This window comes from Pseudophryne corroboree, chromosome 9 (genome assembly GCF_028390025.1).
Source record: "Pseudophryne corroboree isolate aPseCor3 chromosome 9, aPseCor3.hap2, whole genome shotgun sequence".
In the NCBI taxonomy this organism is placed as follows: domain Eukaryota; kingdom Metazoa; phylum Chordata; class Amphibia; order Anura; family Myobatrachidae; genus Pseudophryne; species Pseudophryne corroboree.
In genome coordinates, this window is record NC_086452.1 from 206943494 (window position 1) to 206968263 (window position 24770).

A 24770-nucleotide genomic window follows, 5' to 3' on the forward strand; every position below is an offset into this window, starting at 1 on the left:
TGAAGGATGGCACTTAACAAGGTACTTGGTGTTGAAGATGATTAAATTGAACTGCAGATCTTTCTTTTTTGCAAATCAACATTAGTTGAATAAATATAAAAGTAGTAACAAAATAATTACAATGCACATATGAAGTAATCCTATCATCACACAATAAAGATATCTGTATCACTAGCTCTGTGCAACCATAACTGAGCTATTACATCAATACTTCAGAAACAAATCATCAATAAAAGCTGCTTAGAGCATATTGGTGCCAATATCTCATAACATACTGAAGCTGTAACACTATCAAATAGAGTGCAGCACACGGCAGCCAGAATCACAACTAACGAGGTACATGTCACGGCTACGTCACTGTGCCAACATCCAGCAGCATGTCAGTACAAAGATTACACAGTAACAGAGTATTTACAATAGTAGAATAGTACACCACAAAGCACTGGCAGCCCGCAGAACTTCAATACGGAGCTCAGCCTCACACTGTGCACGGAAAATCACATAGATAGCAAGTATCACAAGAAACGTGTAATACAAAGATCAGACAGTCCTTCCAACAGCCTTGTACCTACCAATATCACACAAAGCCTATAATCTGCAGCATACAAATACTCCCATCACACAGCACAGTGTGTACACAGCACTGGGCAGAAGTAACAGGCAGTAACTGCTACTGTACATTAAACGATGGACCACGAGTATAAGTGAATAAAAAAAAAGTTAATGCAAAAAAGTTTTGACAATAACTTTTAAAAAGCTTTTTTTGTTTTTTTAAGAAAAAAATCTGGTGACAGTAATAAAAAGATACCAGTGTACAGTACTGTATATATAACCCTGCAATCCGTCTTAAATAACTTTCTTCAGAGAAACTTTTTCAGGAACTACTACCACTGGTATCACTGGTGGTGACATTTTAGCAGATACAGCCAAAAAAAAAGGCTTAATTCCCATTCACACACTGGGCGGTATCTATTAGCCCCAATGCGATTTCAGCCGATCAAAACGACAGGATATTGCGATTAATGACCGATAGTCATCATCATGGTATCCAATTAGAGGCCATTTTAATCGGCCGAAGTTGGACCTGCGATTGGTCAAAAACAGATGGGATCGGGGATAGGTTGTTTTACACCTTCCCCAGCGGTTGTTATTGTCTGCAGCCGCTGGGTGGGGAGTCCTGCCGTGCTGACCAATCAGCAGTGATCGGCAGCACGCCAACACTTGGGGGAGGGTGCAGGGAGGCAGAGGGACCTTCCGGTCCCTCTGACAGCAGCAGCAGAGGGAAATTTTCCTTCCCTGTAGCTGCTAACACTGTTTATCTGACTGGTCACATCCTGTGCGACCAGGTCAGATAAGACACTTGCTGGTTTGGTCGATTCTGATGCGACCATGCCAGGCAAGTGGATAATAAACAATTCTGCCCTTAACATATGGGGAAACTACTGTTTATGCATGCTTAATGGCAGAATTAAGCATCCCTTAAATGTTCCAATACAGGAAGCACGGGATATCACAGTTATCCCTATAGCTTTGTGTATCTTGCCTGGGTGGGCATTGTCAGATCCCATTAACTATTATACTATTCACGATAGATCTACACTGTTTAGATAGACAGTCAATAGGTCAACACCATATGGACGACATGCATTAGGTCAACATGGTCAACTGGTCAACAGGTAAAAGGTAGACAGTACTTAAGGTCAACAAGTACAAAAGACAGACAGGTTCAAAATATTGACGTGACAATGGTCAACACACATATGACAGACACAAGTTTTTGGGGCTTTTCACATATTGTTCAAGTTTTGTTTGAGTTACCATCCACGTGGCCTATGATTGGTAATAGTAACCGGTGCCATGTGAGGCAATTTGCTTGAAGCATTGCGAGCGAAGCGACCTCACAAGGGTCTACATTTGCTATAATTGTGGTCACATATCATGAAACATAGAAAATGACACCAAAAATATGTAAAAAACTTGTCGATCTTTTTCATGTTCACCCTATGACCATGTTGACCTTTTTTACCTGTCAAACATTTTTGTCTCCCTTTTGACCCTGTTGACCTTTTCACCCTGTCGACTTTATGCATGTCAACCATATTGGTGTCGACCAAATGACTGTCTAATTACTGTAGATCTTCTATACCACACCTGACTATAATACGGCAGCACTACCAGTGAGGGATCTTACGATCATTCTCCGGTGGGCTGCAGGAGGTCTCACATCGCAGCTTTTTTCACATTGTGCATGCGCAGCTGGAAAGCAGCACATGTGCAGTAGCTGCAAGGTGTCTGCAGGTAGAAGTAAGGTGATCGCAGATATGATTACTTTATTCCTCTTATCGGGGCCTGTGACTAAGAGATTTATTCATACATTTCATGAATAAAGAATCTTTCTTGCCGCTATATGTGGTAATAAGGATTCTTAATATTCAAGAGATTGCCGCAATGTATAATAAAATTTCCCCTACCTATATATCACATAACAAGAGGGACAGTTTGGAAGGGAAAAGGCACTGGGGTAGATAAATGCAGTACACAAGTTTACATGGGTGTAGTATGGTATGCCCCCGGCATACCGACACCGTGGCGAGGGCAAATGAGCCCCTTGCGGGCTCGCTGTGCTCGCCACGCTGCGGGCACAATGGTGCCCGACAGTCGGCATACTGAAGACCACCCGTTTACATTACAGAGTTCACATTGCAATTTTAGTAACATAAACTTATCATAGACACATCTTTGGCTAATTAGCATCCGTTGTATAATTCTGCCCCAGTACTGCATTTGTTGACTTTTTTAGTGCTTTGCAGTATAACTAAATAGGTCATCAGATGGTTATATTGGGCCATAAAATTGACTGTAATCATAAGATATCTATAAGCATCATGCTGTTTTTTTATGGTCAGCTTTCCTTTTTTCATCTGCAGAAGCCATATTTCTTTTACACTACTAGAATGAAGATTAGAGAGTGGCAGAATTACTCCTGAGTCAGATTTAGCAACAAATCAGACCATATCAGAGAGTTACAAAGTTACAGCAATTAAACTTTTGAGTTTTATTTTTGCTTTACAACACTGCATTTAGAAATAACACATTTTGCATTAAACATACCGGGTGGAATTCAATTGTTTGAAAAGTCGGTCGGGTGTCTGTTTTTTCCTGTCTATTAGACAGGAAAAAAACAGACACCCAACTGACTTTTCAAACAATTGAATACCCCTCACCATGTCCTAAAATGAATAAATAGTGTAATAAATTTTGCTACATTATTGACCTATCCCTGGTCTTAATAAATAATGGAAAAACTTGACCTTTTAATGGTCCACTACAGGCAGATCCTGAAGATGGAAGTCCAAGAGGATACTTTGGGGGGGGGGAGGGGATGGTGGTGAGGTCAACAATGGTTATCCCCCCATCTCTCTTATCTGTCCCCCTCACCCCATCTTTCTAGTTTCTATCCTGTATAATTTCTATAGCCGGGGGAGGGGGGGGGGGGGGTTGAGGGTGATTCCATGGGTGCCACAAGTGGGGCATGCCAGGATGTGTGAGGGCATAAGGGGACCAAGTTCCACTAGTTGGAAATGAGGGCCCGTGAAAGCCAGAAGTGGTGTGAGGGGGGCCTGCAGGGTGAGAGTGGTGTGGGGAGAATTTATGCCATTGGTGGGACTACGGGGAAAGTGGGGGCAGGTGCTAACACCATGTTCTGACAGAACTCAGTGCAGGCAGTTCTGGCTATGTCTGTAAGGGGGGCGCAGGGCAAGAAAGTACTGTATGTCTGCCTAGAAGCCACTAAAAACTCTGTTAGGGTTGGGAACTCCCCTCACCTCTGCTGCACAACTGTGGAGACAGATGTTAGGCTGCTTATATGTTGTTCATTTAACTCTGTTATCATAATCCTGTGATGGAGATAATAGAAGTAGTTTTGTGACAGTACATGTACTGCTGCAACCCAAATTAAATAGGTGAATTCCACCAGTGTGGGTTACACCGTGATGTATAGATTGAAGCCCTACAACTGAATAAAACACCTGTTCTTTCTGGCCATAGGGCTTTTCATCCTTCAAGAACTGTGTATTTGTTTAAGCTATTAGTGCTGCTATGCCTTGCTATTTAGTTGGTGCCCTGCTGTAATGTATAATACCCATTCATTCTAATATTAAAGTATATGGACTGTATCACATACAGTAGATAAACACCTGTTAATTCCATACATGCTGTTCTAATGCCATTTAGGTTGAATGTCAGTAATGGAATATACAGTATGATTAGTTGTTAAAGCTGAAAAATAATGCTTTTTTTTTAAATGTAACTTTCCTGTATAACGAAGGGGAAAAAGTGCATCTCCCAGTATACATAGCTCAGAAAGGAATGTGATATAAAAGTGGCGGTCCAGCCAATGGAATTAGGGGAGTTGCCTTCTCTGAAGGAGAATTAGACTGCAGTTAATTCTGAGAGATGATAGAGGGCAGCACAGGGAAACTATTGGATCCCAGTACCAGCAGATAGCAGTAAGACAGTTTTTATATATTGTATCAATGTAATCAGCTTTCAGTGCCATTGCTACATAGAGGAGAAAGGCCACTATTATAAACATACCTAAATGTACAGTATAAATGCAGTGCACCAGACCCTTAAAATTATTATGGGACCTATTCATCATCACTAATGGGCCCGTTACACATGCAGAAAACTATAGTAATTCATTATTGCGGAACCACAGGGGATGCCTAATATTCAGGAAACTGGTTTGCCTGGAAAAACCAACGCCATCTAATCATTGGTGTGTCAGTGGTTTCTTCTGTATGGCTGCATATTGCAGTTAGAAGGAACTCATTTTAGATGTAGTTTACTAATCCAGTGCTACAAATACTATGCAGAGGTTTTTACTCCCTCACCAGCAGCCTAACGCTGCCAGCAATGAGTTCCACCAATAAGCAAATTTTGCAAGTACCCCACCGATGGGTATATATACTGTAAGTAATACCACCTTGACATGTAGTTACCTAGTGACAAAAAGCATAGCTTTGCAGCCCCCACAGCAGACTATGGGGATTGCGGTATCAAGCAAAATTAATGGGACTGCCTGAGAAATCTGTGGTAGCCCTATTGTTTAATAGGAGGAAGCAGTCATAAAACCTTCCTTCTGCAAATAAAAAGAGATATCACTGCTTCATAAGACCCCTTAATGGCATTGTCACAGGTATCTTGTGGTCCTACTGGGAATTACAAATTCAGCATGTGCAAAGCGTTCTCTACTTACTTCTGCCCTGCTGCACTGAGTGGATTAAACCTCATCAGGAAGGAATGTTACAGGATAGAAATACAGGAAAAATACTCGTCTGAGACCTGTAAATTTCATCTCTGGGAAACTCATTACTTCTCCCCACTTTCTACAGCTCAGAGCCTGAGTACCCTTCTGTGCCAGATCCGAGACACTCAAATAAATACACTAGACATGATGAAATTAACACCTTCACTGCCAGGAAACTACACACGATCTCTATCATGAAAATAAATATTAACCTTTTACATTTTAGCAGCTAGAGTATTGGGGTTTCCTGTACAATAATAATGGGGACTTGCAAAGACAATGCTTGAGGCGTACGCATGTGCGGACATTTACAATTGTGATATTATCAGATTTGAGCTTACGGTTATTGTTGCATTTGTGGCTCATGTGTAACTACTGCATACCATGCAATCTAATAAAAAAAACTGTATTACTATGAGCAGGCATCTTAAACAGTTTTACAGTAATTAAACAGTTTACTGCCCATGCTCAAAATCTCAGCATGTGATATTTAGATTATTGCATGTGTCAAATCATTCACTGAAAAACTTTTTCAAAACGATTGCTTTATTAAAATTTATGTAGTTGTGTGCAGTTCAAGTAGTATCTAGAAGCCAGATGTCTATTGCGGTTTCAGATGTGCAAGTACAGGGATAAAATGTGCATAGCCTTTATCCCTAAGGAAGACTGGGGTATTTGAATTGATTGAAAAAAAATAAAACTGAATACTGTACTACCAACAGGTGAAACTACGCCAGTGAGGAAATATGGTAAAATACAAATTGGGCCCCAGATAATTAAGTATCGGCATCCTAAAAGCAGCTGTACACGCAATCAGTAACACTGCTACTGAAGTAGCAGTGGTACTTACCGGAGATGGCCTGGCTGATTGCACGTGGATGACCAAAGGTCTTGCAGTGCAGAGGCGATGGACCTCCTTCTCATAGGAAGCAGCTTTGCACCGGGAATTAGCGCCATCTGAAGATTGCATTGGTTCCCTGAAAATTGCATTTTTTTAATCTACTGAATACAGGATGGCTCTATCGGAACCCTGAATAATGAATGGGGCCATTACATAAAATATGCAGTAACTACCATTTATGCATGGGCCCATTAGTAATCATGAATAGAGTCCACTGTATCAAAATAATTTATTATATACAGTAGCACATTTAAAGAACTTATGGGCATATTTGGCTGAGGATGAAGAGTTCTTTTGATGAGTAAAACAGATGTTTTGTCAGGTGATAGGGCTCATTTGTAGGGAAATTCCACAGCAAGGTGAAGTTCATTTAACAAGTATCTTCTTACTATCAACTTGACAATAATAGAAGAGAATCATTAAGAAAGATACTTTATTCCTGTTTTTTTTGTAAATGAATGTTTATTTCATTATACAAATCTACCTTTGTAACCAGCGTATTTATTTTGTATTCATTTATTTGTTTTTTAGTGAACTGAAAGCCCAAATCTGTCACCTTTACTCTCACCTGCATGCTCTTACCTCTACGACTTATTATCTCTTTGCTGTCTCAGAATTTTTTATTTTTGGAAAAACGTGTGAAAACTGAATTCTAAAAGCAACATCTTACCACCACAAAGGTGCTCGTCATATTAAACAGAACTCCTCATAAACATTAAACCCAATACCGAAGAACTCCTTGGACACTTTACGGTCCAACATTGAGTTGTTGTATAAACTTGGTTAGAATTTTTCACATTTCCAGTATTCATTACATGGCCCTCTGAATGCAGAATTTCTGTGAATGTGATGAAGTAATAGGCATGCTGCAATATTACCTAGGCAGTCATAAAACTAGAGTGTTTATTGTTTTCCAACAGGAGCAGTAACTGCATATTTATCATTTCTATTTGTCTTTGAAGAGTAATTGTCAAACTGTTTGACAACAAATTGTGACTGCCGTCTGTACTGTACATGTATGAAATGAGTTCCATCTGGAAACTGCGTTGAATTTCAGAGCCTTGCGACAATCAGGCATTTCTGTCCTCATAAATCTCCGTTATAAACACCCGACTGAAAGTATTTGCATGCCAGATTGCAATAATGTTACAAAGGATGATGCAGATGTCTGTGTAGCCTCCTTCATATTCAACTCAATAAGCAGAGCCGTGATTATTTGCTTTGCTGAAGCAGATTGATTTTTTGTGATTTATAGTAGTTACGTTAAAGGGCCTCGCTTAGCAGACATTTATGTTCCTTGTCAGTTTCTCTGTTTACTACATATTCTAATTAAAGAGACTTACACAACACAATCCCAAACTGAATATCTGGTGTCATTTATGTGTAAACATAGCTTTACGGGTGGCATGTATTTTGCCTGGATAAGTGTCACAAGTCTCCTTTTTCACTGTTTCGTAGCAGCTTTATCTCTTATAAGTTACAATTATTAAAATTTACCAGAACTGTATAGAAGTGTGATCAACCTTTAACTAAACTTATTTTTAACTTAAAGGGCAACTCCATCAAACAATTGCGCAACACTGCCTATGGATGGCGTTACCTATCGGGTCCAAGCTCCAGAAAGTTTCACGTTCCGGAGATTGGTGCATATGGAGAATGCGGTCAAACCTCAGAAAACAGCATTTCCAGAGGTTTGGCCACATTTTTGACATTGATACATCCCAACCCCAGTCCTAAACGTGGCCACATACTGTATGCTGCAGCATCTCCAGTGCTGTCATAAAATTGACCCAGAATCATAATATGTGTGGCCCAAAATGAGTGCAATGACTGAGAGTTACTTGATCACAATCATATGGATCATTATGAGCATGACCTGTAGGAACCTGTAGGATTTTCTGATTGCAGTTACAAGCCTCAGTTTGGCCACCTATGTAATTATACAACAATTAAAAGCCAATGTACGAAGATTAAAAGATAGTGAAAACTGCAGGTAGTAAAATGCAAATAGAAGTGTATGAATTGTTCCTTGTACTCCCATCTAATTTCAGAACTGTGCTACTACTTGGACTTAAGAGCCTGATAAATAAACTTATACAGCCAGCATCTTGTACTCACATAGGCAGAGAGCTGACAGGCATCTATCAGCACTGTCCAAAGGCATAAAATACGCTGTGTGGATATAACCCAAAGCTCCACTTCATATCTTATCAGTTACTAAAGAGGTAAAGTAAACAGTGTGTAAATGATACTGTACACTTTCAAGTACACTGAAGAGCATTTTCAACACTGACATAGATCAAGTTACACATAACTCCCGTGACTTTTAATGCTTTGATTATCCTTGTTAAAAAGTATTACTTCATGTTTGTAGATAATTCATCATAGAAGTGAACTGGAGGCAACTTACAAGCTGCTTTAAACATAATGTACAATGAGCTAAGATTCGGTTTATATTTAAGTCAATAACTAAAGAGCCCTACACACTGGTCGATACCAGTGAAAGATATGAACGATCTCGTTCATTAATGAACGAGATACCGTTCATATCTTTAAGTGTGTAGGCATCAGCGATGAACGATGCGTGGCCCCGCGTTAGTTCATCGCTGGTGCCGGCTCGTTTATATATGCAGGCCAATATGGAGAATATCGTCCATATTAGCATGCATTGCTATGGAGCCAGGTGACGGGGGGAGTGAAGAAACTTCACTCCCCCCATCACCTCCCCCCCGCCGCCGGGTTGCCCATCTGCCGTGTTGGCGGTCGGGCAGCTCAGCGGCGGATCGCTGAGTCTGTAGGGCCCTTAACATATCTATATAAACTTTACCATTAAATAATACACATTATGACCTAAATACAATTATAAATACTTTTAATCCATTACAATGTCATGATATTTACTGTAACTATAGGAACATTTCTTAGATTGTAAGCTTGCGTGCAGGGCCTTCCTACCTCTATGTCTGTCTGTTTTTACCCAGTTTTGTTCTATTACTATTGCTCTAATTGTAAAGCGCAACGGAATATGCTGCACTATATAGCTATATAAGAAACTGTAAATAAATAATAAATAGCTTACTTAAGTTAAAAAGCAGTGTGCAAATTGTTCTCCAGTTTATGTTGTTTAGAAGTGTGAACGTGTTATAACTGCATGACACAGTTATAACCGCACTTAAAAGTGTACCAGTTCCTTCACACAATGGAATCACCCACAATGCACTAAACTTTCTGGGAGCTTAGTTTGTAAAGATTTTACAGTCGGTTTCCTATTCTGTATTGATTTTTTTTTTTTATCATAGTAAAAATACACTGGCACAATATAAAATGTCAGAACAGCAGAAATGAAAAAATACGTGTGTGATTGGAGAAGTCCCACCGAAGGCTGCCAAAAGCATGAGGGACATAAAACCATGAGGGTCTTGAGGGGGGTCTGTATGCCGGCACTCGGGATCCCGGCGCCCAGCATACCGGCGCCGGTATCCCGACTGCTGATATACCGGCAGTGGGACGATCACAAAAGAGCCCCTTGCAGGCTCGCTGCGCTACGGGGACAGTGGCGCGCTACGGGGACAGTGGCGCGCTACGTGCGCCACGCTATTTATTCTCCCTCCAGGAGTGTCGTGGACACCCCAAGAGGGAAAATACTTGTGATATGCCGGCTGTCGGGATTCCGGTGTCAGTATGCTGAGCACCGGGATCCCGACAGCCGGCATATCAAGTGCCACCCGTTTGAGGGTTGCCCCTTTAATAATGTGCAGGTAGTTTCCCCTTTAAGGCAGTCAGCTTCATTTTTAACAGCCAATAGTTGTTAAGTGGGGAGGAATTTTTGTAGTTAACAGTGGTGTGAGGCAGAAGATCTGCTTCTTTGTTCCAGTTTTCCCACCCTCCCACCCTTTTAGGCTTATACCCCTTTTCCACTAGCTTTTTAAAACACGGGTAAATGCGCGGGGGCGCGCATTTACCCGTGTTTTTCCCTAGTGGAAAAGGGTCCCCCGGCAAATTCCCGGGTCAAGTGATGCGGGAATCCTACCCGGGTAGCTAGCCGGGTTGAACACGTGTTCAACCCGGCTAGCTGTCTAGTGTGAATGGGAGCCGTGTCGAGGCGACATGGCTCCCGTTCACAATGTATGGGAGGGCAGCGCAGGGAGATCAAGTGATCTCCCAGCGCTGCCCCTGCCGCGTCACTAGCGCTGTCAAATTGGGGCTGTAGCACGGGTCCCAGCCGTGTCAGGCGGCACGGCTGCGACCCGTGCTACAATAGTGGAAAAGGGGTATTAGTGGGTGCACTCTCCTTGCAGTGGGGTATGTAGTAACCCAATTGTCCTGGACAGGAAATGGTTACACCACCTGAACGGGTAGCTTGTGGACTGGAGAGTGGAACACCAACTCTCTGTGTGGGTGTGATTGGTTGTCCTGTCCGTTCTTTAGTGCAGCCACCATTTCAAGATTTAAATTTAAAAGTATAATTTGTCATTAATACATTTGACAAAAATTTTAAACGCCACTAGTTGGAAACCAGCTGTGTAAGTATAACGTTTGGACCACAATACAGTGCTGATTGGTGGTTGCTGATTTCTACAGTGAATATTCTCTATGTATATACTCTATGCCTTATTATGCTTGGCTTATTTTATAAGCATTCACAAAACCATAGACAAAGGTAAAGCACAGCTAAAGTCAGAGGATGTGCTTCATAAATGAATACAGGCACACGCCGGAATCCTGACACCTGTCAGAATGCTGTCGCCAGATTCCCAACTGCCAGAATCCCGAACATAAGTATCTGGGGGAGGTTAGGATTAGGTTGCGGGGGAGGCTTAAGGTCCATACACATTAGACGATGTCGCTCTATATGTTTCCCCTCCCGGGCCAGCCGGTCGGCGGCCGCCTGTACACACTGAGCGATATGACCGCTCATATCGCTCAGTGACGTCACGCCTCCACCAGCCGTGCATGCAGGTCCTGGACGACAGTCCAGATACTGCATGCATGCACTGCCGACAGCGACGATCGTTGCTGACCGCGGGGCCGCGCATTGGTCGTCGCTGACGGCATACACACTTGCCGATAAAATAAGCGACGTCACTCAGGGAGGGGGAAAATGAGCGACGTCGCTTATTTTATCGGTAAGTGTGTATGGGCCTTTAGGCTGCAGGAGGAGGTTAGGGTTAGGCTGTGGGAAGAGTAAAGGGTAGGCTGCGGGAGAGGGTAAGGGTAAGGCTGTGGAGGAGGGTTATGGTGATGCTGTGTGGAGGGATGGTTAAAGTTAGGCTGTGGGGAGGGAGGGTTAGGGTTAGAGGGAGGGGTAGGGTTAGGGTTGGCTTACTATCTTACCGCTGTCAGGAAGTTAACAGTTGGGATGCCGGGGGTCAGTTTTTTGACCACCGGCATTCTGGCCAAACCCAACCCATGCAAACAATGTAATATTTAAAATGATATAAAATGAAAGCATTGTGTGTAAATAATGCCTAAAAGTAATATTCAACTTAAATGTTTTAGTAATTTCTATTCTAATTAATCCCAGAAACATGACAAATAAAAGCAAAAATACCTGAAGGGTCATAGTAAAAGGGTCACAATATGATCTTGGTAAGAATGGGAAAAGCTAGTATAATGGTTTTAATTCATATTATTAATTATTGTGATATTAATGTGTTATATCACAATAATCCATTATTGCAATAGAAAATCAGGGAGAAGGACTTGGAAAGTGAATTGGCGTGCTTCACAGCTTGTTATCTTCCCCTCTCCTAGTCACCACTTCCCTCATATCTCACTATATAAGCACCAGAATTTCCTGTCATACGAGCCTGCTGCCTTGTGTCACCAATGACTTTGCCCTCTGAGTTAGTCTTCACATCCAATCTCACTCACTGTCCTATTGCCTCCATGTTTTATATATTGCTAGACTATGCCTGCTTCAAACCAAGATGCAACTTAAACTAATATCCATTTTCTCCTAATTTTCCTCTACAACCAGTGCAACTTTGTAATAACTGGCATTCCTTTCACACATCTGTACTGACTTCAATCCATCCAAAATGCTGCAGCATCACTTGTCTTCTTCTCTAACCACTAAACATCCACAGCACCATTTTAGTCTCCTTAAATCCTTTGGAATCAAATTCAGACAACTTACTCTCACATCCCAAGCCTTGTCACAAAATACTTTCCCTGATGTATTCATAGCTCTGCCTTTGAACAGTTCCTTGCCTCTATGATTACTACCTCCCACTACAAGGCATCTTCTCTGCTGTACCTACCTACGCAATGCCACCTCTATGATTACTACAGTACCTCCCACTACAAGGCATCTTCTATTTATACCTACCTATGGCATGCCTGATTAGACTGTCCCCAAATCACTGAAAATTTTAAATGTTTTTATTTGAAAACATTTTCTTTAAAACCACCTTTTCATTACCACCCTAGCGTAGATTGTACTAATTACACCTCTACGTCCATTTAAATGTCCCATTTTCCAAAAATATTTGATCATCTTAACTAAGGTCTACCCTTTCCCCACTAGAGTGTAAGCTGTGTTTCCCCTGTGACTTCATGACTACTTACTTTTTCTACCTGGTATTGGTTCCTGCTTTATGTATGCTACTGTATGTTTTGCTCACTGGTGTTGCAGAGAACTGCGGTTCCTTGCAAATCAATAGTAATAATAATAATTATGACGTTTTCCCACAATCCTGAACAAGACAACTACAATTTTGTGCTCAGTTTAAGCATTTAAAGCCCCATTCAAAGTGTACATGCAATCTCACACTCCAAATTTAAAGGGAACCTTTAAGAGAATAAATGTATTTTTATACTTTGCGTAAATAAAGTTTGCACTTTTTTTTTCCATAAAAGCTGAATACTTTGTTTCTTCAAGAACATCATTTTCTATATTGAAAATTGTTACAAAGACACAGTACAATAAATCTATACATAGTTTGATGAGGGGAGAAGCTGGAGGTACATGGGTCATCTGTTTACACCTTTAAATAATTTCACAGCACTCAGACTTCTTATATCATATTTGTTTATAAGGCACCGCAAAGGGAATGCAGCACCGTGCTAAGCGCAGTACATTATATTACAATACCAATGGTTAGACAATAGCAGAATAAGCAGAAACAAGATACAAGATGGGACAGACCCACTTATTATACAGTAACAAAAGTGATAGTTGGAGAAGGGAGGGAACTCAACTATGAGCAAATCAGTGATCAGTGAGATAAGCCTGTGCCCAGGAGCTTTGCCAGAGCAAAATGACCAGAGCAGTATAAAGAGGATAGGGGACAGGGGTATTATGGAGACCAGGGGGTAAGTAACACATTAGGAGATACAGATCAGAGTTGTGCTGGTCATGTGGACAGTGAGAGGAGAACACAAAAGAAAAGTGCCCTTCCCATGAGACCTTACCATCATAAGGAGGGGGGTGTACAACACAAAGGATTATACTTGGTTGGAGATCAGGTAGAGGGAATAAGGCAGTGGCTTAAGAGGCTAGATAGAAGACTTTTGTTTTAAAGTTGAGTTCTTAGGGCATAAAGATAGTTGGCATGGGAGTGGGGAGTAGCATGGGTGACATCTTGTATGCATGACAGAGAAGAAGCAATTATAGGGGGTGTGGGGGGTGGAGACAGTTAGAGTGGAGGGCATGGAAATAAGGCAGGAGGTAATAGAGAGCATAGGAGTAAATGAGTCTTTTACATTTGAGGGTGAGGAATTTTAACTTAATTTGGGAGATAGGGAGCCTTGACTGGCAGAAAGGGAAGACCAAGGCAGAGTGATATGAGAGGAAAATGAAACAAGCATGGCAAAAGATAGCAAACAGGGTAGTTTTTACTTTCACATGTGGAATTGTTACTAAGTAGTTTTCACCATTTGAGATGGCTGTAGTGCATGTTACACTCAGCTGCGCACAAGTATATTACACATCCACTTATTTCTTACTTTCATTATTTAAACAACAGAGTATCTTCCAGAATGTTTCAGTATACTAAACTAACAAGTATGGCAGATACATGTTAAATTAATCAATTGTAGATAGTAGAGGCCCTAAAGGAACTCCTATATGATGCCCTTGGTTTCCTAGAAAAATAAAGACTGCTCATTTTAAATCAGTTCTGTCATCGGATCCTCTGAATTATTTTTTTCATTATCTAGTAAGTACAAAAAAAGTGTTCCAAGCCAGAGATAGAGCATTAAATACAACGTGCTTTGCTTTCTCTTGTGCAGGCTCCATCCAGCTGGCAAGCTCTAGAGTTGTGACATACTGAAGAAGCCAGCCCAGAAGCCAATACTCTATTATGACAGCCAAACTCGAATTAAAGGTCATTTGTCAGACTGCACTATGCTGAGTCCCAGGCTGGTTTCCTCTCCAGTCTATTGCTCTATTGCTGAGTGTGCTGAAGTATGCCTGCCCCGGAGAGAGCAGTGTGCTGAATAAAATCCACTCTCCCATGGGATCCCTGTTTGTTTGTTTTTTATCATAAAACAGATGTGTTGACTATACCTGTAGGGATTACTTGTAACTTCCATTGATTTTCATTCTGTACCCCTGTATGTTTTCTACCAGAGTTCCCTAATGAATGAATTGATCTGATCAGAATATACAGGGGAAATTATCCCATTGGGGTCTATGGATGAATTTATTGGGGTTTTTTTTTAACCTGAGTGCAGCAGGGCATGTGGGAGCTTTCATTTGTGTTATTAAAGACTATATACCATGAAAAGTTACAGGTTATTACACTTCTATCTTTTTCTTTGTATTTCACACAAGCAAAACACATACACACAGACAGATAGATCGATAGATCGATAGATAGATAGATAGATAGATAGATAGATAGATAGATAGATAACACTACACCTGGTGCTGATATGTTACAGACATTCACTACCTCTAGCATGATCTAGTACTTAATAAATATAGTCATTGTGGACTTTAACTTTTTTTCCTAAGTCACAAGAAAACTGCTGGTCTGGGAAATGTATACTATTAGCAAATTTCTATTTATTAGCTTATGACACAGACCCTATAGGGCAAGTGAGCGAGTTTGCACTTATATTTTTCAGTCTCACCTCAAACACCTCTTCGTCCAGGATGCGAGTGCCAAACACCGCGATGCCATTGGTATCCAGAATAGGTCTATCACTTCTTGGAAGGGCCTTAGTAATCTTTTTTTTGCAGTCCACAATCATTGTGACCGTGTTTTTTTCCACACTGATTGCAATCCGGTGCCACCTGCAGGAATGAATAAAGGCGGACATTTAATGGGCCAGTAGGCAAGCGACAGAACATGAAAACACCCCTATGCTACTTTGTGCACAACCTATGTCTGGTTACATAAAGCCTATGTAATTAAGCATAGATTTTTTTCAACTTTGAACACTTTTATGAAACATTTACAGCTTATATTGTAACAGTAACAATCATGTGAAGAATGTTGGAACAGTTGGAACAATCATGTGCAGTGATAAAAGTGGAGAAGTGAGCCAGTGGAGAAGTTGCCCATGGCAACAAATCAGCTGCCCTGTATACCTTTATAGTTTACGAATTATAAATGCTGCATCAATGCTGATTAGTTGCCATGGGCAACTTCTCCACTGGCTCACTACTCCACTTTTATCACTGCTTAGTACTTGTCCCCCTTAGGCCAGATTCAATTAGCCTCATTAACGACGTGAGGAAAAGGGTGGTAGCCTTGGACTTTTACCGCCCGAAGCTATTCAATTACAATCCTTTTTCTTTGTATGGTAAAATTGTGGCTAATGCAAATTAACTCATAAGTGCCGGGACCAGCACCCACAGCTGTGGGTTAACACGTTGGCAGATTTCTGTTCGAGTCTCCCACAGTAATTACAAATCCGGCTAATGTCAGTATGTTTCACAAGCTGCTTTTAATTACTACAAGTCAGTTTGACTTGATGCTAATATCAGAACCTTATATGACATATAACTAAATACTGTAGGCTGAAAATATTGTACCAATTGGCCGCACACAACATGCTTATCTTGTATCCTTTTCACTCACTATTGCAGTACAAAAAGAATCAATAATTTGTGGTATAAAAAACATACAACACAAAATATAAAATTTTCAGAAACAGTTAAGTTAATGTAAACTTGCTTTATTGTAAACTTGCTAACCATATTGGATCTCCATGCAGTCACACATAGAAACAGTCACTAATACACACATACAAAGTCATGTACTGTAGACTCTAATGCGTGTGCGGGAAAGCAAACCTTTCTAAACAAAATAAAAAACAAACAACTACACATAGCTAAACTAAGCACTAGAATGTATACTTGCAGTAATGTTGGCTACAGGAATACATAAACCTGACAAAAATAATTACAGAATGCCTCTATCTTTTAAACTGGCCAAAAATAGTCACATAGGATTATTATATAAAGTCGCAGTTTTTTCAATGTACTTACTAATTGCAGCATACGTACTGTATGCACACTTTCAAATAATCATTTTAATAAAACGCCTTTAATATCAAAAGCTTCAGCATAAACCCAAGATGTGTGTCTGTGTTTATACAGGGTGGTCTATAAGTGTGGAAACACCCTTAAAATTTAAAGTTGCATCCAAGATGGCCCACTTCAAGATGGCCGCCATAATGGTGACGTACCCTAAAAAGTTTTCCACCACTCCCATATCATATGTGTAAACACTGGATTAATATTTCCTTACTCATTTCGTTTTCATAAGGGTGTTTCCACACTTATGGACCATCCTGTACATCGATATATTACTAAAGATGAAGAAACGTTATAAAATTATATATTATCCGGATAGTGTCATGTTACAGTATAATATGGTCTACCAATGCCAAGTTCAGAATATTACTTCAGCGGAAAATGCAACATGCAAAAGAAAAAAAAATTGTATTGCCGTGGGCAAAATCAAGTTAAACCTATGGAAATGTAAGAGGTTTTTGTTTTTTTGTACAGTAGAGTGTATTATTTTAAGCATGCAGGGCTTAAAGAGGTGAGACATATTACCCATTTAATTCCTTTTGTAGCTCTAGTTATTACTACTGATGCACAGCTAGAAGCACCAACTAGCTCGCGATTAAGCATATGATGGCACTATACAATGAGGATGCTAGCTATCAATTGGATTCTCCAATACATATATTGTAGAAAACAAAGGTTTGGTAGGGGGTCCTACTAATAGACTAGTACAAGCAGCATTGAGCAAATAGCGAAAGTTATTCTGTGCGGGAATGGAGGGGGTGTAAATTGGGAAGCCCCATTAAGTGTTAACTTTTAGGGAATACTGAAACCCCACATAAAATCAGAACATTAATTTCAAAATCTGTCAGCCCAGGAGAAAGCCTCACAGACACCTTTTCATATTTGTTTGTCAAAAAGACAACAGAATATTCATGAAAGGGTAAAAAGTCTTCATGTCACTTATATTACTCTAGTTCACAAAAGCAACATGCTCAAAAAAAGTTTGACTTGTATGAAGAGCCAAGCTTCCTGGCACAGATAGAAGACTTTTTTTTTTTTTTACATTTTTTTGAAAAAATATTATTTTAGTGAACAGCAGGAAGAACACATTTAACCAGCTTAACTGCAGTTGAGGATTTTAGTCCAATTTCTTTCCAGGAACATGTAACATGTAGGCATTGACAGCAATTCAGTTAGTACTGCGGGTATGTACCGTAGCTCCTGGGTCAAGGGCCCGCAGCTATTCAATTGCTTGCATTGCAAAACCCGTAACTAATGGATTTCTGCTTGTATCCTCCTGAGGGTGTGAGAATCAATCCTTGTCAACTAGTGCCTCGGGACTAGTCGTAGTATTACTGCATGTGGAAACAGCATCGCACACGGCACCTAACCTGGTAGATGCAGTTTACCATGACTAAGCCCCAAGCATTAGTCGCGAAAGTTGCATCTCCCGGGTTAAGTGCCAGAAGCGATGCAGTCAATTGAATAGTGCCGGGCACTTATCCCGGGAGCTTCATCCACACGATGATAACTGAGTAACAGTACCCACAATAAGCTTTATATTGTAGTGCGGGTAGACAATGAAAGCAGATCTCTAATTGGTTGCTGAATGTTACTCTGAATTTGCTTTTGGAAGCACAGAAACTGCACTGTCTTATATCTGTTAAACAAAAATTAAATTGCTAAATGCATTTGTAGTTGTTAATGTTCCTAATTCCCTATACGAAGGAGGTCTGGGTTATGATAAAGCTTCCACATGCACAGTAGTACAATGTTCTGGAAAATCATACTCGGACCAGGGGACCCATGTTCAGTCTCTGTGTACCCCCTCCCCACCCCACCATCACCAGCGCATGCAAGAGTGGATTGCGTGTGTGCAGAACCCTGGGAAAATGTCATCAGTGTAATTTTTCCAATGATTTCTTTACTGCACATGTGCAGATCTTTGGGAAAATGATGCCAGTGACATTTACACAGTGATTATACCACTGATTACAGTGGTGTCGGAGGAGAGATACAGTAAGTATAGGATATCTGTGTAGGCTGTGCATTGTGGGGCCCCCTGACCCATGTGCTCCAGGTACCCTACACCTATTATAGCTTGTTTTACAGTATATAATACAGGTTGAGTATCCCATATCCAAATATTCAGAAATACAGAATATTCAGAAATACGGAATATTCAGAAATACAGATTTTTTTTGAGTGAGACTGAGATAATGAAAAATTTGTTTTCTGATTTCTTAATGTACATAAACTTTGTTTAATACACAAAGTTATTAAAAATATTGGCTAAAATGACCTCCAGGCTGTGTGTATAAGGTGTATATGAAACATAAATGCATTCTGTGCTTAGACTTAGGTCCCATCGCCATGATATCTCATTATGGTATGCAATTATTCCAAAATACGGGAAAATTCGATATCCAAAATACTTCTGGTCACAAGCATTTTGGATAAGGGATACTCAAGCTGTATTCAGTATACAACTACTGTACATACTTTTACCTAAACACACTGCCCTAACCAGCTCAGCATATATTGCAGTGATACATTAACTACCAATCCAGTGCTCTGCAGGTGTTACTCACTTTCCATCTGCAACATTGACAGTGCTGAAAATAGGGTAATCCTCTGGGGCAGGTTTTCCATGCTGATCTTCATAAAGGAAGACGGGGGACCTGCCAACCTCTACTCCTAGCTGCTGAACACCTTTCTGATTGTATATTGATAGGATAAACGTCTGCAGGCCCTTCTTGGGCTTAACTGTCAGCAGAATGGAGAAATCCTTTGGGAATACTCGCCCTGAAAAAGAGAGAAATACAGTCAGCAATGAAATATGGAGAAATGTATTGTAGTTAATCTATACAGAAATTATAGAGAGATGTGATATGGAACAAAAGTAATGTACAGTCCCAATAGCAGTCATTTTGTCAGAGCAACTATAGGAATCTACAGAATAAAAGTAGTTTTCTATGGGTAAAAAAAACTGTATAATTTTGCTCAATTTCAAAAGTGTTCCCCATTGTTTGTCCATTGTTTGTCAACACATGAGTGAGAAAACAAAAGAAACTGCAGGCACATCAAATAAAAAGGAGTACTATAGTAGTAGCTGAAATGCATTTATGTGATTGCAACATAGAAACTCTGTTTGGGCATTTGGTCTCAAACTGCATATTAAATAATACAGCAAACAATATAAATTAATCTAATTTAGCATTATTGTTAAGGTGCATACACACGGTGAGATTCGGGCTAACCCCGATTCTCGCTGTGCGATAGGGACTAGGTCGGTATCACAAGCATATAATCACTGTGCTTGCGATACTGAGTATGTGCGATTTTGTCTAAGTGTCAAGTTTGACTATCTTTTCTATGAGATAGTCAAAATTGACTTGCCTGCACAGTCTATCTAGGCTTGCGATACCGACCGCGTGGAACCGCGCATCAGCATCTCATCGGGATCGCAAGGTGACTTTCACCTTGCGATCTCCACTAGCTTTCCTTACGATTTTGACTATATAGTCAAAATCGTAAGAAAAAATCTCACCGTGTGTACACACCTTCAGTCTTAGTAGAGAGCGCACATACAATATAGGAAAACAGCATGAATAATTATCACTTATCAAAATGCATGGCAATGTTATCCATACAGATGTGCCCTCATACATCTAGCCTCAATAGGCCATGGAGTGGGAGATGCCTGGCGTATATATATATATATATATATATATATATATATATATACATACAGTATATATACATATATATATATATATATATATACAGTATATATATATATACAGTATATATACAGTATATATATATATATATATATATATATATATATGTGCAAAATCATTTGTGTTTTTAACTTTAGTAGTTTGCTGCACAAGTCTTTTGGGGTCTACTTACTAAGCCTGGAACAGAGATACAGTGGGCAGAGATAAAGCACCAGCCAATCAGCTCCTAACTGCCATGTTACAGACTGGGTTTGAAAAATGACAGCTAGGAGCTGGTTGGCTGGTACTTTATCTACATCCACTTTATCTCTATCAAAGGCTTAGGCGCCCTACACATTAGGCGATGCGCCGCCAAGGTGCCCGATGGCTGATACGGGCGACGGGCGACCCGGCGGCGGGGGGGCAGTGACGGGGGGAGTGAAGTTTCTTCACTCCCCCCCGTCACCTGGCTCCATAGACGTGCAGGCAAATATGGGCGATCTCGTCCATATTGGCCTGCATGCACAGCCGACATGTCACCAGCGATGAACGAGCGCGGGGCCGCGCATCGTTCATCGCTGGTGACTACACACTGCACGATATGAACGTTATCTCGTTCATTAATGAACAAGATCGTTCATATCGTGCAGTGATATCGGCATGTGTGTAGGGCCTATTAGTAAATAGACCCCAAAGTTAGTTATTGACCATCCTGAGTCTCCCACTAGTCAGCTCTGTGCCTGCTTGCAAACCTCTTGCAGAAATGCCATCTTGATTTGTAAACTCTGTCACAAAGCCAAACATACATGCGTGATGATATTCCAAACAGCCAATGCCAGATTTTGCACTGCACTCCACAATTGAATTAACTACAATAAAGAGATACTAGTTACCAGCCTGTCAAACTGACAACGTAACAACATAACAGTAATGTCAGCGCCGGCAGGTGTGCACGCCCGAATGGTGCAACACTTGAATTGCTCCGTTGGACACCATCTAGTGGCCGCCGGCGCGCAAAACATCTAAATTCCCCCCATAGAGGTGAGGAGCAGTGTTAGCCTTTTATTATATAGGATTGAGTATTTTAAGTTTTATGTCTAATTGTGCACATATACATTGTATTTGAGGCATGTTAACAAGCATCCTACAATACAGAGCAGTGGTATTCAACAATGCTGTGGAACTACACATCTCAGCATGACCTGCCACAGTTTTGCTAATAAGGCAAGCTAAACCTGTGGCTGGGCTTGCTGTGATATATAGTTCAACAGCAGCTGGAGGACCGCATGTTGAATGCTTATGTGATAGAGCGCTTATATAAACAGTAATTGGGTTAATGTTCCACTATGGTTTATTGACAGAAGTCTCAGATGTGCAATATAGAAAGTTAGCTGCTCAATCAATCTAGTAATACCCCTCAGGGGCTGACGGGAGGGGTTATTCTAGACAAGAAACCCCCTTTTTGTTAGAAGTCTCAGGTTTGCAAACAAGTGTGTTTCTAAAGACAATTTGTTTCTCCACCTGCAGACTGTAGGATGTGTGCAAGTACATATTATTTGTGCATTGGCGGATTACAGCATGATGTACCACACTTGTCATGTGCACTTATGGGATTAAACAAGTCAGTGCATTTAACACATTCTGACAGGAGACTATTAACCCTACATATTTTACAGTGTGTGCTTCTTTATGTCCATTTCCCAGGTTTCTTTGAAAATAATTCCTTCTGACCATTTAGAAATATTTAAACACTTTCCTAAATGTAATACTTTTCTTACTAACAAGCTGTGATACCTCTTGCATTGCACTGGCAAAACTATTTCTGTCACAATGTTTGGAAGATAATTCAAATTATTGTAAGGAAATTTGGTGTGAATATTTTTCATGTTCAATAATGCTTTTTTTCTATTTTCTTCAGGACCGGGTTTGCCCTGAAGCAAAATACATATATACATTGATTTACCAAGATGCCAGTAAAGTAAAAAGAAAGTAATGTATATTACGGTGCCATTATGTTACTTCTAGGTCTAACAGATTAGTTGTGTGTTGTAAAGAATGAAACAGGAGAAGGTAAAATGATAGGGCAAGTATGAAGAACCATGAAAGATTCCATCCTTGAAGTTTGTGCTGAATGTGATATAAAATGTAAATTTTATGTATTTCTTAGAATGCCAGTGATGTTTGATCAGGGGAGGTACAGACTACTGGGCTGATGCTGAGTTGGATGTAAGTTGGCTATAATTTGACCTGCATTGCATGCACAGAACACATATTGGGGGTCATTCCGAGTTGTTCGCTCGCAAGTGAATTTTAGCAGATTTGCTCATGCTAAGCCGCCGCCTACTGGGAGTGAATCTTAGCATCTTAAAATTGCGAACGATGTATTCGCAATATTGCGATTACATACCTCGTAGCAGTTTCTGAGTTGCTTCAGACTTACTCGGCATCTGCGATCATTTCATTGCTTGTCGTTCCTGGTTTGACGTCACAAACACACCCAGCGTTCGCCCAGACACTCCCCCGTTTCTCCAGCCACTCCTGCGTTTTTTCCGGAAACGGTAGCGTTTTTTCCCACACGCCCATAAAACGGCCTGTTTCCGCCCAGTAACACCCATTTCCTGTCAATCACATTACGATCGCCAGAACGATGAAAATGCCGTGAGTAAAATTCCTAAGTGCATAGCAAATTTACTTGGCGCAGTCGCAGTGCGGACATTGCGCATGCGCATTAAGCGGAAAATCGCTGCGATGCGAAGATTTTTACCGAGCGAACAACTCGGAATGACCCCCATTAGCTGTAAACAAGATTGCATGCATATTTGCCCCCTGCTCAATGTTTAGTCTGATGCTCATCATAATCTGGGCGCACTCACCTGTACCAGTTTATTCTTGGTGCAAAGGATCAGACGTTTTTTATGCTTCTGTCCAACTCTGTTTAGTCAGCAATTCTAATGATACAATCACTGAAATTTCCCTACATGAGAGCGCCCTGTTATGGCCCATTCTGACGCAGGTGGAGAACTGATTGAAATGTGTATATTTATAATTCAGAGAGAAAAAAAAGCTAATCATTTAGCTACTGCAAATTTATGTTAATGCTGCAGCCTATGGGCTGCCTACTGAGACACCCACCAACTGCGGCAGTCTTTCATGGCAGTTCTTGACACAAGCACGCCCCCGACATACCTAACTATGAAAGCCATCCCCCAGACACTGCCCAGGAACGCCTATCGGCTTTGCATGGTTCAAAATGCACTTCCAACTTCCTTCCCCGCCAATAACCACTGGATGCATGCACTGTCCATCTCAGATTCATGCGCAAATTGAAAACATTGGGCACAAGAGCCCAATGTTTCAAATGTGCCCCCCCTCTAAATCAGGCCCTCTGTTCCAGAGTATGTGCAGAGTGAAAACACCCAAGATGTGCTTCACAAACAGGGATACGTTCAACTCACCATCAGGCACAATATAAATAAAATTGGTATGAAAAGGCCTTTCTGCCACAGTCCTGCATTTGTAGGATTACAATATATTTAACTGTTTCGGTACCACCCATAAAAAATCTTCCTGCCGCAAGCTCTTGTTGCAAGAACTAAGATAATTAAATACCTCTGTGGAATCCATGAACATTTTCAGGATCTTACAAGTCTTGGCTTGTAAGTAGGTAGATGAAGAAGACACTTGTAAGATCTTGCTTATTTATTACAAATGTAAGAAGGATAACAGCCAGATACACATTATATTTGTAGCACAAGTCTAAGATGTCCTTACGCATCACTGATTTCCAGCTGCTGAAGGCCTAAGAGAACAGATGCAGTGTGCTTGGCGGATGTGTGCCAGCATTGTCTCTGTTTACGGTCTGCAGTGATCTAAAAGCTGATAAACCTCTGAGTCTACTTTATTTACATCATATAATGACATTTCTACAGTGATTCTTTTTAGATGTAAAGGTAAAATTAAATGCCAAACAACCATTCGACTGAATAGGGCACGTTTCATACATATCACCTTCTAAAATGGAACAGGAAATGATGAACTAGAATAGGAAGATAAACTGAATGATTCAAATAAGGAAAGAGGTGGTTTAAACTTCTGGGATGGGTGCTGATAACAAATGTTAGTAGCCTATAGCAGTATGTGGGATGTGGTTCGGTTCTGTTGGTTGTTTATTTAAGGGGCTAGTGATGTTTGTTCCAGGCTTCCCATCCTCCCTTACCGTTGAAGTTTGTTGGGGTTTTGGCTGTTTTGCGGTGGGAAAGAGCGGCAGATCACCAGTGAAGGTGCAATTGTTTAGTTGAGGTGAGCTCACTTTGTTGACTAGTAGTTGGCCGTACCACCCTAAAGGGGCGCAGTTTCATCACCCAG

The 24770-nt window shown here is 40.7% G+C and overlaps 1 protein-coding gene and 1 long non-coding RNA gene across 6 annotated transcripts in view; one reads left to right on the top strand and one right to left on the bottom strand.

Moving 5' to 3' along the window:
- COL11A1 (collagen type XI alpha 1 chain) overlaps positions 1 to 24770 on the bottom strand; it is a 257732-nt gene that overhangs the window by 174609 nt on the left and 58353 nt on the right. For all 5 annotated transcript variants that reach the window (XM_063940097.1, XM_063940094.1, XM_063940098.1 and 2 more), the window contains exons 3-4: positions 19275 to 19488; positions 15294 to 15456 (exon numbers count right to left, since the gene is read on the bottom strand). In XM_063940097.1, coding sequence (XP_063796167.1) covers positions 15294 to 15456; positions 19275 to 19488 — 377 coding nt within the window. The remainder of the gene's footprint in view (positions 1 to 15293; positions 15457 to 19274; positions 19489 to 24770) is intronic.
- On the top strand, positions 13446 to 14675 carry LOC134957876 (uncharacterized). The gene is made up of 2 exons (XR_010186777.1): positions 13446 to 13529; positions 14448 to 14675. It is a non-coding gene; the product is annotated as an uncharacterized LOC134957876 (long non-coding RNA).